Genomic DNA, 15,680 nt, shown 5'->3' with positions numbered 1-15,680 from the left:
ACGGAACGAAGACAACCGAAAAAGAAATTCGGTTATCATCCTCTACCTCGAAAAAGCAAGAGAAAACGGCCTAACGCCGCAATAGGGCCTCGCATAGTCACGCCGCACAACGTTTATAAATATATAACCGCTGATGCGGTATGCTTGGACTATGCGGTAGATAGAACAAATATATATGTAATCCAGCACCTACCCCTGCTTAGGATGCTCGCGCAGTTCGTAAACAGTCCCTTTGCTGGACAAGCGTAATTCAGACTGTAAGGTATGCTGCTATCTATCACTTGCCAAAACTATTTAATTCAGGGGCGGAAACCTCATCCATCGAACCAAGTAGTCACGCAATGTAACCTGCATCGAACAGTTTGAACGCTTGTCAGAGTATACTCACAGCTCCTATCGTAGCAGAACGTTACCCACGCTCACGCTGTTACGATCGTCGCGTATGTTTCATGGCTCCTAAACCGCAGCTTAGAAATAGAGGATAATACCGCAATAAGGTCACATTAGCGACTGGAACATTCAGAAATACACAATTCATCTCCGAGGCTGATTGTAGACTCGAATATGCGCGCACACATCGCGCTGCGTGTTCCGTCCACCTCAACGCCTGCAGAAATTCCGGCCATGACGCCTTAAACCACTTCAGCACGTCTCACAGAACCGTTTACCATGTAGAAGACGCACGTCATACTAAACAGACCGCACGACCGCGAAAACAAACGCCAGAACCTGCCGCCGAGCGTGTACCTGCCATGCAAAAGACCGCTTTCACCCAAGCCAGTATGGCGCTGCTCATAGGCGGCGCCACTGCGTTCACAATATGGCGGCGCCTACGAAAAAACGGTCTATAGGTTTTGGGCAGTGCAAAATGCAACACCCTGATGGTGAACTTGAGGCACTGGCATAGGTCTCATCTGAGCAACGCTGCGGTTGGCATATTGGAGAATTTTCTGCACGGGAAGCTTTGTATGAGTATTACGCCCTCCATTGCAAAGAAAGCAAAGTGCTGTGCCAAATACAAGTCATAGGCGCAGTATCGTGGTGTTGCCACGTTCATGTGTTTACCACTTAAGTCACACAATGTGAAGCTGCAATGGCAAACTGTTGCAACATGTCTATTCGCCTAATGTGCATCAACTCAAAACTGTGGCCCCTGAACGATGATGTAATCAAATTAATGAATGTATGAACAAGCTGCTAGCGTTAGTACCGTGACTGATTCTGACCACTTCTAGTTCTTGTTGATGCAGTCTGCCATTAGACTGCCGGCCAAAACATGCTTATATGACAAATGTACATTTCCTGATTGTGACCATTGGTAAATCTCATGATTGAGTGTATTAGTCTTTGTGCCCACACGCAGGATTTTGCTTACAGAGAGAGAATGATGCAGCTGCATTTGTTTCGTTTGTTTATCATCGTTTTGTTTACAGTAATGTATCATGTGACAATGGCTGTTTAAGCACTAGTTTTTGTCTGCATTCCCCTAACTTCATGCTGTAACTGGCTGTCTGAGCCAATTTTGTTTTGCTTGTCCTCTCAGCAATATGTTCTGCAGCAGTTTCTACTGTTCTATAAGCTTTCGCTTAACCTGTGCCTCTTGGCCATTAGAAATTCCCTTAACCCCTGTAAATTCCTCTCCGTGGCAGTTTTTATATATGAAAACAAAACACACAAACTGCCCGTGGTGTTAGACTCAACTGTATTTTCGCTCCAAGTTCTTGCATGGTTAAGCGAAGAACAGAGCACACTGCATTCTCAATGAGGTGAGACACTCAGCCAATGCAGGTGCATTTCCCGTAGCTGACCACTCAAATAAAGTAGGAAATAAAGCCTGAACACACAAAGAAAGCGAGACCGGCTGTACAGCCCAGGGACAGTGTAGCTCAATGAGGAGAGCTGTGACTTTTACCACCCAGCCAATTTTGTCACTCCTGACCAGGCTGCAGCACACTGTGTTCAAAACTCTAGCACGTGAGGCCTATTGACTGTTGTTCGATTGTATCGTGTTATTGCACTCATCTGATGCTCATGTTTCCTTCTTTGCTAAGTTATGATGATCATTCAGTCTATATCAGCTTTAAACGGGCCCTGAACCACTTTTTATCGAAGTTGAGAAATGCATTTGAAGTTAAAATAGACTACTTCAGAAATACTTTGCCCCCAAAAAGTATTTAGATATGTTGAGCAGAAGTGGAGTTATTGGCAATCAAGCATCCCCTAAGTGGTGCTTCCACTCCTTCAATGACTTGCACTGCTTAGGCTAAAACAAAGTGGGGGGTACCTGCAACACTCAGACTACTGAATGTCACCATGGCGTGCAGTTCATACTTGATTTTGGATGTTTACATAGACGCCACTATTTCTGATTTAGGCGCCTTCAAAGTATCAAACGCAGTTGTCCTCGGCAAACCGCAGTGCGCTACACAGGCGGCCGCGGCCAAGCGTGAGCAGACAACAGTCGGCTTCTTCCAGAAGTACATAATTTTTCTGAATTCGAACGCAGATTTTCACTTACTTCAGCCTGTTTATTAAACTGTGTCAATAAATATGCACTGTAACAGTAGGAAAACGCTTACTGATGCAAACACCATCCTTCTTGATTGATGTCTGCTATTGGACAATAGAAGCCGCGTATTGGAATCTGCTATATACGAAATAAAGTGTCCAGAAAGGACTGAGGAGCAGGCTTCTGTTTAAAAGATTTTTTTAAGAAGAACTGCATCGCGCTCCGCTTGTGAGCTCCCCGCGCCGCACACGACTGCAAAATTTGACTGAGATGTTCACACCAGCGTATGCAATCCGCAGGCTGTGTTTTTTTTCACCAAGGCCAAAGGGTGGTTCAAGATCTGTTATAGTATACTTTTTATGGAAAGAAGTGTTTCATAGCATTGATATTTAACTATCACTATTGTGCTTGTCTACTGCATGTCTTTATCTGTCTTCATTTACTTTGTGTGTTGCCATTACACCAGAATGGAGCATTATTGCATCTGCATAGTCACATAAAAGATTACAATTAAGGCTGCCGACTGACTAAGCTAGTGCTATTTAAGACAGTGACCTGGTGTACATGAAAGAACTGATTGTCAGCCTTGGAATGTTGTATGTCGGGGAACATACACTCCCTGCAACTGTCAAGCTCAACTATTTAGCTTGCCACGAAGTCTAATAAAAGGCTCTCTTTGCATAACCAAGCTGCTTTTCATTAGCTATAACAGTGGCCAAAGCTTATTCCATTTTACTTGGCCTAAGATATTTAAAGAAGTACTCGGCACGGCTTTCAATAGACTTGCAACATGATTTCGTGCTCAGCAATTACTGAAATCTTTCAGATGTAGGTGGCATGTGTACTAATAGTATAAAAAAGTTGCAGCGATGGCAAAGTATTACACAACTACACAAAGTAAGGTTTGTAATTTTATCGACTGGGTAAATGACAGTAAAAATTTGCTTACTAATTAAATTAACAAGCATAGTGTTGTGTGCATACAGACAAACATGAACAGATTATACTCCGATGACTGTGAACACTTGTTGTCAACACTAGCTTGATAAAGAGCACTGGCAGCGGGGAGCAAATGCTTCATGCTGCCTATTGCTTCACCAAGTCTCTGAAACTTGAGATTGTGTGACCTGTACTCCACCGGCACTTGCTGGCACACCAGCTATGTTGAACTGCTGTAAAAAGAACCTTTAATCTTGCAATTCTCAAGTACAGTAGAACCTTGTTGGTACAGTCCCGTTAACATACTTTTTCCCGGCACCAACGTTCGCAATTGAAAACACAAAAAATGACCCACTAGTTACACTAATTTTTTACCGCTTCATACGTTCCTGGAAAACACGATTTCCCGGCACCAACGTTCAGTACATGGCCAAACTGCGATCATATGGTATGTTTTCCAACCGCTAGGTCCCCATGTTAACCAGAAAATGCGCAAACTGTGCACGCTGTTGAGAAAAGTATGTGGCTGCCCGCCACGGCAGCTTCACCGCAACATTCGCCCGCTCATCTCATGTGAAAATGCTGGCGCGCACTCAGTTACTCAGGTACCAGCAAATCTTTGGGGTCGTCGCACGCGGCATTCACAGCTATCACCACCAATCCTATGGCGATAAGCGCCTTCGCCTATCTGTTTCACAGATCATGGTGCCGTTGGAGGTGTAATGCGTGCCTTTAATAGGGGATAAAGGAAGTGCGCCGCCATTCCCTGCTGTAGACTGCGATCATATACATTTTCCAACTGCTAGGTCCCATGTAAACAAGAAAAGGCATGAGGTGCGTGCAATCGAAAACAGTATATAGCCACCCGTCTCGCGTGAAAACAATGGTGCGCACGGTTCCGTATTCCGGTTGCACGCCACATTCAGAGCTATCGCCGCCAAACCTATTGCAATAAGCATCTTCACTATCTGTTGTACAGCGCATGGTGTGTAGCGCCATTGGTAGTGTACTGCACGCTTTTAGTAGGCAATAGTCTAAACGCGCCGCCGTTCCCTGCTGCAAGCGGTGCGATGTGGCCATCACATTTCGCTTCAGTGGCATCTGGCGTCGCCCACCAGCTCTATTTTTTCGTTTGTTTCCCGTCGCCCTTTTAAAACCATGCAATAGAATAAAATGTGTCTCGGGCCGCCGGAGCACCACCAGCTCGACACACGACAGCGTCTCGTGCCACAACAATCTGCGCGACACTTCGCATTATGTAGATGTCAACAACAGTTGACTCTGTCAAATGTTTTTAGTTACGTCGGATCATACGTTTCTTGGTTAGTACGTTTTTTCTCGAGTTTTCTTCCAAAACGTATGAACGAAGTTCAGCTGTATATACAAAGAGGGTGGGGGTTTGGGGATGCTGAGCTAAACCCTCCATTGGGTGTACAGTCGCCTACCATTTATTCGGACCTCACGGGGACTGCAGAAACGTCCGAATAAACAGGTGTCTCAAAATCAGATTAAGAAAAAAAAAGAAATCCTTTTTTTCCACGCACCTATTCGGGCTCGGCAGTAGGCTTGAAGAAATCGTGAATGCGCCGTTGCACGCTGTTCCGTTCACAAGCACTCAGATAAGCCTGAATCTTGGAGAGGGTCGTACCGTCACTATAGGCGGCTGAAAGCAGTCACTACTTGTGCACGCTCCGCTTGCAACGGCAGCGTAGCACATGGTGCGTCATCTTCCGACTCGGAGTCATCGTCCGGCGGTGCAGCAGAAACCTTACGAATGATCTCGCCGTCATCGAGTTCTGCGCATGTCAGTACAGCAGCGTGAGCACCTGTGAAACTGTCAAATGAGACGGTGTCCGGAACCACTGCACAGGTCTCGGCAGAGCACTTTCGGCGTTAGTAGGGTGCACATCGGAAGGCAACAAATCCTAGGCTCCCGGCACCCGCTTGCCGGCATTCCCCAGCGCAGTCTGTGCGGGCACTGTTGGTGCCATTAGACACTTGACGCTATGTTTCCGTATGCCACGTTGCATCACAGCAACCTCGACACAGCACACAAAGCAAACATCACCAAGCCGTCACGCCGATACCAGTCGCACAAACGAAAAACGTGGCCTACTCGCAGCATCGTGCACAAAGAAACAAACAAATCGACTGCTGGATTGTCTTGACATGGCTTACTAAGCTGAGACTGGAACTGCTGTAGCCACGAACCAGGCAGAAACGATGATGATGAGCAGGTATTTACAGTAGCGTCAATTCGTGGGGCAGCAAGGAGGCTCCATTCAAAACAAAAATGGCGTTCAGCAAGTCGAACCATGCACCGGTCATCGGTGCATGGTGCTTTCGATCGAGTTGGCTCAAGGAGTGTCCGAAAAATCAGTTGAGAGGTTGCAAGGTGTCCGAACTTTCGTCAGTTGTTATACATTACGGTCTATGGGGAGAATGGCGGTGCAGCGAAGCAGACCGAATAATCGAGCATGTCCAAATTTTTGGAGTCCGAAAAATCAGTCAGCGACTGTACATCTGTAGTTAAGTAAAATCACAAAAATAAGATTTCCAACCATCACTGATATTCTTTCTGCCAAGAACAACCACGGCCAGCAGCCTTTTGCAGCTGCAGCATTGACATAATGATACAATGAAGTTGTTATTTTATGGTTCGGTGCAATTTGTTGTAGGTGATAGTTTTGAATGGTTGTCACAGAGTTTATGCTGTGAGAAAATTTTGTCACAGTCATAAAAGTTGTATGGCTCATGTGCATCTAACAGGAAAAAAACAAGTGTTTGAGAATAATGTGAAGCCTGCTTGTGGTGCCTTCTCGTAAAACTTGTTCCACAACCCGCTGCAGTAGCCCAGTGGCTATGGTGTTGTGCTGCTAAGCTCAAGGTCGTGGTTTGAACATGGGCACAGCAGCCACACTTCAATAGGGGCAAAATGCAAAAGCACTCTATTTCTTAGATTTAGGTGTGCATTAAAGAACCCCAGGTAGTCGAAATTAATCCATAGTCCCCACTATGGCATGCCTCATTATCGGGTCATGGCCTTGGCACATAACACCCCAGAATATAATGCTTTAAAAGCTTGTCCAACATCTTTTTGCACTGTTAGATGTTCACCGTGGCTGAAGGCCAACTAGCCCATGAGCAAGCCATAACAGAGTGTCTTGTGTTGCCTATTGCAGGACCTGTTTCGGCGCCTGGTACCGCACCATTGTTTGTCTGCCATGTGGCGCAAGCGGGGTGCCAGGGACTGGGCAGGCATTGTGCACAACACAGCCACAGCCACTGTGCAGCAATTCAATGCAGTCTCACGCCGTGTCACATCAACGCTGCTGTGGGAACGCTGGGACGAGGGCAACCGAGTCCGCCTACTTGCTAAGTGGATTGGTGTAGCCCAAGAGCTGCGGCTGCTTAAGAACTTCTCCTCACTCAAGGCTGTCATTGCAGCACTGCAAAGTAACGACATCTACCGGTTGTCTAGTGTGTGGGCTCGAGTGGCTCCAGACAGACTACAGACCTTCCTGGAGCTCGCACGGATTTTTTCCAGTGATGACCACAGGCTTTCCTGCCGTGAGCTCATGCTGAAGGTATGCAGGCAGTATTATGATAAGTTCAGCTAAGTTAGGGCCTCAGGGGTGAGAGGGGGTTTAGCTTGCTCTATAGTGAAACTAACACAAGAATCAATTCTCAACATTGGTGGAGAGGAGCAGGACAAGTGCTTGCTCTGAAGCTCTGTGTACAGTCCTTATGCAGTCATACCCAAATTATACTGAAGCGGATTTTAAAACAGCTAGCAATATAAGTTTTAATGTTACAGTAGACATTTGTTAATTCAACTCTGGCTAATTAGATTTTTTGTTTAATTCAATCCCAACTGAAGGTGCCTGCTGGTGCCCATAAATTCTGTGGACCAGAAATTATTTTGATGCTGAAATTGGTCTTCACTGGATAATTCAAACTTGATTGGTCAGCACGAATGCGCCTGACCTCAGTCGTGACACCAATGGCTGCAGTGCCTATTGTGGCGGTGCTAATGGACAATGAATGAGAAGACAATATTTATAATGGTTTTTAGGGCTAGGCAAGCCCTCAGATGCTTAGGAAATTCGCCTTAAAGGCTGCACGTGCCAACTGCCTTAAAGGGCCCCTGAAACGGTTCAGACAAATTTTGTAGATGCGTAGGGTACAGCTACAGTTAATCATTTGCGCCACAATTTGTGTGAAGCATCTCATATTAAAAGAGCTACGGATGATTACAAGTTACCCTCCTCCATAGCCATGCATTTTCATAACTAGTTCGCCAAGTGATCTAGGCTAATTTCCGCCTTCACTGGCTCTGCGTCATGATGGCACATCGTGTCATTGACTTCCGGTTCTCTAGGAGCGTGTGCGCGAAGCCTCTCCAACCTCTCCACCAGCTACTTGCCAGTCGACCACAAGCGAGAGCTATCGAAGCAGCGTGCATTGCGAGCATTCTGTCGCAGTGTCGAACATGTCTGGTATTCCGGTAACCACGGGCGAGCTGGGCATTTCGACGGATCAGTTGCATAAATTCAAGCTGATGAAGAAACTTTAGGATACACGTATGTGAGCAGCCTGATCGGTCTGCACGGTCCAGCCACCTGTTGATGCAGAGCGTAACCAGCCAAACAAAGAGCTAATATTGCTCTAAACAAGTGTAAAACATTTTAAGCATTTACAAAAACTATGTGTTAACCATTACACTCCCGCGAAAAATTTACGCCAGCAGCAAAGAAGAATACACTTCGTTACTGCTACTGTGTTTGGTTGAGCTCTGTGCCACCAGGTGGCTGCACCGGGCATACCATTTACGTTTGCGCTTTTGCCCATCCCGCGAAACAGCACGGTCAAATGGCCAGGCCTTGTCCCCTTACACTTGCGTTTACCCAAATACCAGACTCGTGAAACGCTATCATGGTAGTAATCCTCCGATGTAAAGTGACTGCAGCAAATGCGGAAATCCTGGCACCAATCGGATAGCAACAGTCCGATGCACTGCAGCCACTCCGCTTGTCTGCTGCCTTGCAGAGGGACACAATGTCGCAGCTTTACATATTGCCAGTTGCTACGTTCGCAGCCCACAACGCAACAAAGGCAAATCATGGTGCTCGCAAAAAGACTGAGACCTACATAAGCATGGAGCTTTTGTCAAAACAGAACACGTAACCCAAGCAGATGACGCTTGCTGTGTGCTGGAAGTGCTTAAGTGTAGTGAGAAATTGTCCTTGTGCATTCTCTTTCTGTTACTTTCTTTTTATAGAAACAAATTAACATTCCAACTATTACGAACAACATTTATTCACCATAAAGTTGGAAAAATTATTGATGACGTGCTCTGGGCAGCCAATTGGATAGCTCACCCTACTAACGTCATTAGAGCAATTTATGTCCAATGGTTAGGGGCAGCTGAAGATTCAGCCAAGTGGTGTGCTGCGATCTCCAGCGATGTACCTTTTTTAAACCTTATACTAACATACACGCTTTATGCAGAGCACTTAGATGTGTCAATTAATGATCAGGACATACTCTTAACAACTCAGTATGTTTGTAGTACAAAATTGTCAAGATTGTTTCAGGGTCCCTTTAAGCATGACAGCCATTTCTCTGTGCAGTGAAGTGGTGGAACGGAACTATGCCAAGCGTGGGTCAGGGGCTAAATTAAAAAATTAATGTTGCCTAAAACAAAAATCAAAATAAGATGACAGAAGTGGAAGGCCGACAAATAGGCCTATCTAATGCATTTTGTCATATCTTTAGATGGACGACCTCATTGCAAAAATCAGAAATGAAAGTGCACCAAAACCAACATCCTGGTATGTTTGTCATGCTTTTGTATTTTTTTTTTTCAGAAACTCCATATGATGTATTGGTGCAAGAGAACCTTTACTGTAAAGTACAGCTCTAGGACAGTCAATTAAAATAATTACAGCAAAGAAATTGGTAGTAATATTGTCACTAAAGAAATGGTCAATTTGGCAAATTTTTGAAAATTTTGGGCTTCTTAAAGGGACCTTAAACCACTTTTTATCAAAGAAAGGAATTGCATTTGAATTTAAAATAGGCTGTTGCAGAAATACTTTGCCACAAAAAGTACTTCAATGCATTCAGCTGAAACGGAGTTATTGGCAATCAAACACTCCCTTCGCAGTGCTTCCGCTCCTTCTTCAATGCCTTGCACTGTGAAGGCTATGGAAAGGCAAGGTGTTCCCACAACGCTCCGCCTTCTAAATGTCACCGTGGCATGCAGTTAAAATTTACTTTTGGATATTAACGTAGCTGCCACTACTTCTAATTTTAGTGCCTACGATGCGCCAAACACGGTTGTCCTCGCTGAGCCACAGTGCGCTTAGCCGGTGGACTCGTGGTGGCACACGACGGTAGCCGTGGTATCTACGCTATGTAGCAGACTGCAACAACATGCAACTGTTTTGTGTATGCGTAGTGTTTACGTTGCGCATGATAGTATGCTAAAGTCAGATCATGCTACGTGGTACGAACCAGTTTTGTCCTTTACCAGCTTGACCAGTGCCACATCCGACTTGCGTCCGACATCCACATCCAACCAGCCACATCCGACTTGCGCATATTTGAAGCGCTATCAATTAGTCTGCCAAGGCGTCTAACCAAGAGTGAGGCGCACTGGTAAGCGTGCGTCTGCTCTAACCTTAAGTTTCGTATGGTTGGAGGCTTGCTGAGCATTCAAACTAGTCCAAATTAGCGAGGCTCGCTGGCTACGACACCGATAAGGGGGGTGGCTAAAGTTTAATTCCTGCACGGGTGGCTGTGGCCAAGCGTACGTGAGCAGACAACGGTCGGCTTCTTCCGAAAGTGTGTAACTATTAACGAAATTCGAAAGTACATTTTTGCTTACTTAAGCCTGTTTATTAAACTTCGTCAATAAATGCACACAGTAACATTAGGAAGAAGTGCACTGATCCGAACACCCTTATTGATTGATATGAGCTATTGGGTATTAGCAGCCACATATGGGAATCAGCTTTATTGCAAAATAATGTTTCCAGAAGAGAATGAGGAGAGCATCATTTCGGGCAAGTTGGTAATCCATTACTCAAGTGATATTGCGCAACAAAAAAACGACACTGACCTAAGAGAAGACAACACACCAAGCGCTTGGTGTGTCGTCTTCTCTTACGTCCATGTCGTTTTTTTGTTGCGTAATATCATTTTAGTAAAGAATGAGGAGCACACTTCTGTTGAAAAGAGTGCATTTGAGAGAAAGGTGACATTGCTGTCCGCTTACGAGCTGCACACGCTGCGTACGATAACAACTTGGCTGACATGTTCACAGCAGCACATGCTATCTGCAGGCTGTTTTTTCACCAAGCCCGAGGGGTGGTTCAGGAACCCTTTAAGCACTTTTATCGGCTGAAGTTGCCAATAAACGCTACTACATAGAAAAACAGACCTTTGTAGGTTCAGCAGGCAAAGTTGCGCAGCGTTACATACTAAAATAACCTTTATATATTTTCTTGCAAAACCATGCTTCACAAACTTGAACAAACTTTGAGAAGCACATCACATGACAAGAAAATGTTTTACAGCAAAAATATACTGGAAAATGATTTAGAGCAAGGCAATAAGTAACCATGATTTTTTACAAGAAAATATGAGATGGTTGAGCTACACATCTGGGATACTTGGCATGGAATGACCCAAATATAAGAGGTGTCAATTTATGCTCTTTACAGTATTGACCGGTAGCCTTCTCAAGGCCACTGTGATGTTGTAACGTGGCACTATCGCAAGACTCTTCATTATAGCCCGATTACCGTTTGCTCTTCATAAGGCACTAATGAACAGCTTCCCAAGTTTATGATGAGGCATTTGCCACTGGAAGGAAAAAAAATGTGAGAAAGGGCTGAAGTCTGCTTGGATTGCTGTTATTTATTGTTCTTTCCTTGTGTGTGAAGTAATTAGAGATTTGTAACTTGTTATATGTATAGGAATGCTCTTTGTTGCTGTTTTTTTATGCTGTTATAGTGTGATTGGTGTCCACTTTTTGCAGGAGGGAACAGCAAAGTTTGCGGACACAGTAGGTGATGATGACCGGCAGCTTCAGAAAGCAATGCAGCGACAACAGGCAGCAGGCTCGGTGAGCAGCTGTGTGACTGTCACAGAGACTTTATATCTTAGAGATAAAGTATCCCAGTTAAATGTACAGTTTCGAAAGGTATAGTGTGTTTCATTAAGCCGAAATATAAATAAAAACTTGGTGTGCAGACTACGTGAGAATGTGGTACAGTTGGCCACAATAATTTACAGGACACAGGTTCCATTGCAAATGTTAATTTTTACCCTGTTATGACATGGCAGATTTTATTTAGTGGATCATTGTGTCGGTTGTTGGAGTCAATCCCACTGCTGGCATCCAGTTGTTGGATCTGGAGGACAATTCCAATTGCTGTCTCCCAGATTTTGGACCTTGCCGTTGGGTGCGGGAGTTGGGCCGAGGCTGAGGAGGATTTTGAGATGAAAACTGGAGGTTTATTTACATTATTTACAGTGAGAGTACAAAGAAATTAACAGTCATGAAGTCATTACGGGCCGGCAGCAACTCAGACGCTGCGGCCCGTGGCAAGAAGCTCGAAAGAGATGAATGAAGAAATGTTCCCTTGCTGCTCCCGATCTCTGGCTTTTAAGCCCTTCTGTGTCTCGAAGTCACGTCACGTTTGGCCAATCGGCGAGCCCGCTCAGGTGTCGTCATTTTCGGCCAATGGTAGGCGCACGTGCGATTGTGTCACACCCGGCGCAGAGGGTCGCTATTTGGGCTCCAGTTGTCCGAGGGCTTACTTCTCTCTGCGGTATTGCCTTGCTGGCTTGCAAGCGCCGTCACAATAGGCAGAAGGGGGCGACGTTTCAGTGCTGCAAAGCAGCTTTGCTCGGGGCCTGCGTTACCTGGAACCGTGCCAGGCTCCCGCTACACTTTCGGAAAGAGTCAAGCAGTGAATAGCTCCACCTGCGGCGCACGAGGTGGGGGACGCCAACTCGTTTGCACATGCCGCGCTTCGGGAACGGGGTAGATGTGCTTCTGCGCTCCTTAATTAGCCGTGGCGCGATTCGATGTGGTCTGGTGAACTCGAAGGAGGCTCAGGAAAAGGTCCCGTATCTAACAAGGTCACGTACTATATACTGAAGCCTTGAATTCAAGGCTGTGTACCCAGGTTTCACAGGAGTCCAGCTTCCTTGCAAATCCCGCATCCTTAAAACTGTTGTGGACAACTTCACTATTGTAGTATAGATTTTAAGTTAGCAGTATATTTTAAATTTCATTACTGTAAGTCTATAAAACTCGGCGACTACTCTGAAAAGGCACAGACATTTTCTAAATTTGGTACAGAATTGACTGTCAACCACAGGAGTGTAACAGCTGCAGGTAGCAAATATTTTGTAGTTTCATGCTCCTAGGTACTAAGAAAACATCTATACTGCAAAATGGTGGTCATAAAAAGTTTTATGTTATCCATTTTACCTTGGGTATGTGGCAGGAACATAGTGTCACTGGCATCCTAGCTCATCGAAGAAGCTGGAGTGCAACTTTTCAAAACTTATAACTTACAAAAGTATTGTATTTACTTTTGTAAGGGCCGCCCTTTTTCTGCACAATCTTGATGAGGTGCGGCCCTTGCATGGGACCGAACCTTTTGGTCAAAATGGTGCCGGCACAGCCGGCGACTTATGCACCCCCCATATCTTGTGCACACCCGGGTTCTCACCATATAGTAGTGGCATGTGGAGGTACACGACGCACAAAAATTCGCCGATGCACATGCACAGCATTGGGTCACCGAACGTGATTGCTTCTCTGTTAATATTTTGTTCTTTTCCAAATTTTAGTCTGCCAAGTTGGGGGTGCAGCCCGTACACAAGTTCATAGGGTATCATGCTTTAGACCAGCAAAGTTAAAAGCCTGCACTTTTGCCAAATACAATGACTGGGGAACACAAAGCTGGCCATGCACTTAAAGGTCAGGATGCCATTGTTGTAGTGGCTCTCAAGGTTCTGGAAATGCAACGTGTTGGTTTGTACTACGGTACAGTTTGTATACAGCTGATAATCTTTTTGTGTGTAAGTAGCCTTTCTAAAAATGTTAAGTAGCAGATAGTGCAATTCAGTTGCATCAACTGGATTGCTTAGAGAAGCGAACATTACTTGAATGACAAATTGCAGTGTGGTATTAGCTAATTAAGAAACATCAGTAATTAACTTTGTAATCATTCATGTTAGGGCAGACGACCTAATTGCATAATTGAAGCCGAACAGCAAGTCATATCAATTCAGCATAAACCGTGTGCTTAGCACCGGTTTTGAGAAATGCATCTTTCCGAGGTTAAATTTTGTGGTGAAACACATTGAGTTAATGTATAAGGGGTTCCAGCAAGTACGGACGCGAGCACAAGTAAAAAGAAACGGACAGGACAATGCTGCGTTGTCCTGTCCGTTTCTTCTTACTTGTGCTCGCGTCCATACTTGCGGGAACCCCTTATACCTTCACCATGCACCAACTGGCCCAGCAAACCACACTACTAAACATTGAGTTAACTTCACAGCACTGTGGAAAAATGTAGATAAGTGTGAAGTGGGGCAATCATGCATTTCACACACAAAAAAGACTTTTATCTTGAAACTGGTATGAGCACAGGATTTCTGCTGACAGGATATGACCTTGTTATTGGTTGCCTTCAAATCTTTAATTGGTGTTTGTGCCCTAAAGTGAGTAATTACACAGTTAATGAAACTTTGCTGATTGGTCAATGTCACCCTGCAATTTCTCGCACAACTTATGTCCACCTCTTCAACTAATCCAGCTTCACGGAATGCAATCCTGGCCGCGGCAGCCGCATTTCGATGGGGGTGAAATGCAGAAACGCCCATGTTCCATGCATTGGGTGCACATTAAAGATCCCCTAGTGATCAAAATTAATCCGGAATCCCTCACTACAACGTGCCTCATGATCAATTCATGGTTTTGGCACGTAAAACCCCAGAATTCAACTAAGCCAGCTGTTGTGACAGAACTGCTGACAGAACTGCCACAGAATATTTTTAACAAGTCTGCCTCCACTAAAATAAATCACCTGGTATGGCACCAGATATACTAGATCTATTTAATAATTAGTCACCTCAGCATTACAGTCGACTTCCATTTATTCGACCTTGATGGGACCAATGAAATTGATTGAATTATTCGCCGGGTTGAATTAAAGATGATGCAGAAAAAAAAAAGATAACTTATTGCCAATTTATTTGGCAGTGCTACTTGCCCCATTCTAACATGCCCACAAATCAAACACACACCTGCTTTCTATGTGCACAAAGCGGAAAGCTAAAGCCAAGCTGATTTTTTAGCAAGAATAGGCAAGGTTCCAGTACGTATGTGTTGTACTATGGCAACCGGTTTCCTGGACTCAGCTTTGCTGCAGTACACAAGCGTTATGCAGGAAAGCATGCAAATGGCTGTTTCCGGATCAATTATTTTTTGTTTAAAAAAAAGGTGCTAGAATAAGGTAGATACTGTTATGAGAAATTATGAGCTACCATTATTCCTTGACAATCTTCATAGGGCAGGCCCAAAATAGGTGCTTTCGACTGGAGATGACGTGTTCAACGCATTCACTGTGCTCTAAGCTCTGCCGAGGCAAACACTGCCTCTAAAGAAGTCACTATTGAGGTCACCATGAGGATCAGGCGCAAGCAGCTGACTGGTCATGTTAAAATTATCCAGCAAAGGCCAATTTTAGGATCGAAATAATGAAAGTTGGGTCCATAGAAATGCATGGGAATGCATCGAACTAACTGAAAAATCTAATTAACCATAGTCAAATTAATGGGAGCCTGCTGTAAAAACATTTGCAGACTACACACAAAAATAAACTGCATGTCATGGTAGGATTGTCACTGTGTACAACATACAATGATCAAATTCTGCCTTTGGCAAAGCCTTATTCTGCAAAGATCAGGCATGAAATTTAATAGTGAAATTCTGCTTAACAAACTCTGCTTATGTAGGCTAGAGTCAGCAATGACAGCCCCGTAAGTGCACTGCACAATTTGGCACACAATTTTATGTACTTCAAAGGACAGCCATCAGCTTAAGCATACAGACAGCAATTAAGTGCAAGACATGTTTTGGCAAGCTCTGTACCAGATGCAGATGTTATTTAAAAATTTTGCCTACAACCTCATTAATTTC

At 44.6% G+C, this 15,680-nt stretch overlaps 1 protein-coding gene across 1 annotated transcript in view; it reads left to right on the top strand.

Annotated features, from left to right (window-relative positions):
* The window catches only part of Rgl (Ral guanine nucleotide dissociation stimulator-like), a 150,813-nt gene that overhangs the window by 91,171 nt on the left and 43,962 nt on the right, over positions 1 to 15,680 (top strand). The window contains exons 7-8 of the mRNA XM_050192046.3: positions 6,631 to 7,035; positions 11,496 to 11,582. Of these exons, the coding sequence (XP_050048003.1) occupies positions 6,631 to 7,035; positions 11,496 to 11,582 (492 nt within the window). The remainder of the gene's footprint in view (positions 1 to 6,630; positions 7,036 to 11,495; positions 11,583 to 15,680) is intronic.

Source organism: Dermacentor andersoni, chromosome 1, assembly GCF_023375885.2.
Source record: "Dermacentor andersoni chromosome 1, qqDerAnde1_hic_scaffold, whole genome shotgun sequence".
Classification (NCBI taxonomy): Eukaryota; Metazoa; Arthropoda; class Arachnida; order Ixodida; family Ixodidae; genus Dermacentor; species Dermacentor andersoni.
Note: the sequence above shows the minus strand (reverse complement) of the source record. Positions and strands in the feature narration are given on the sequence as shown.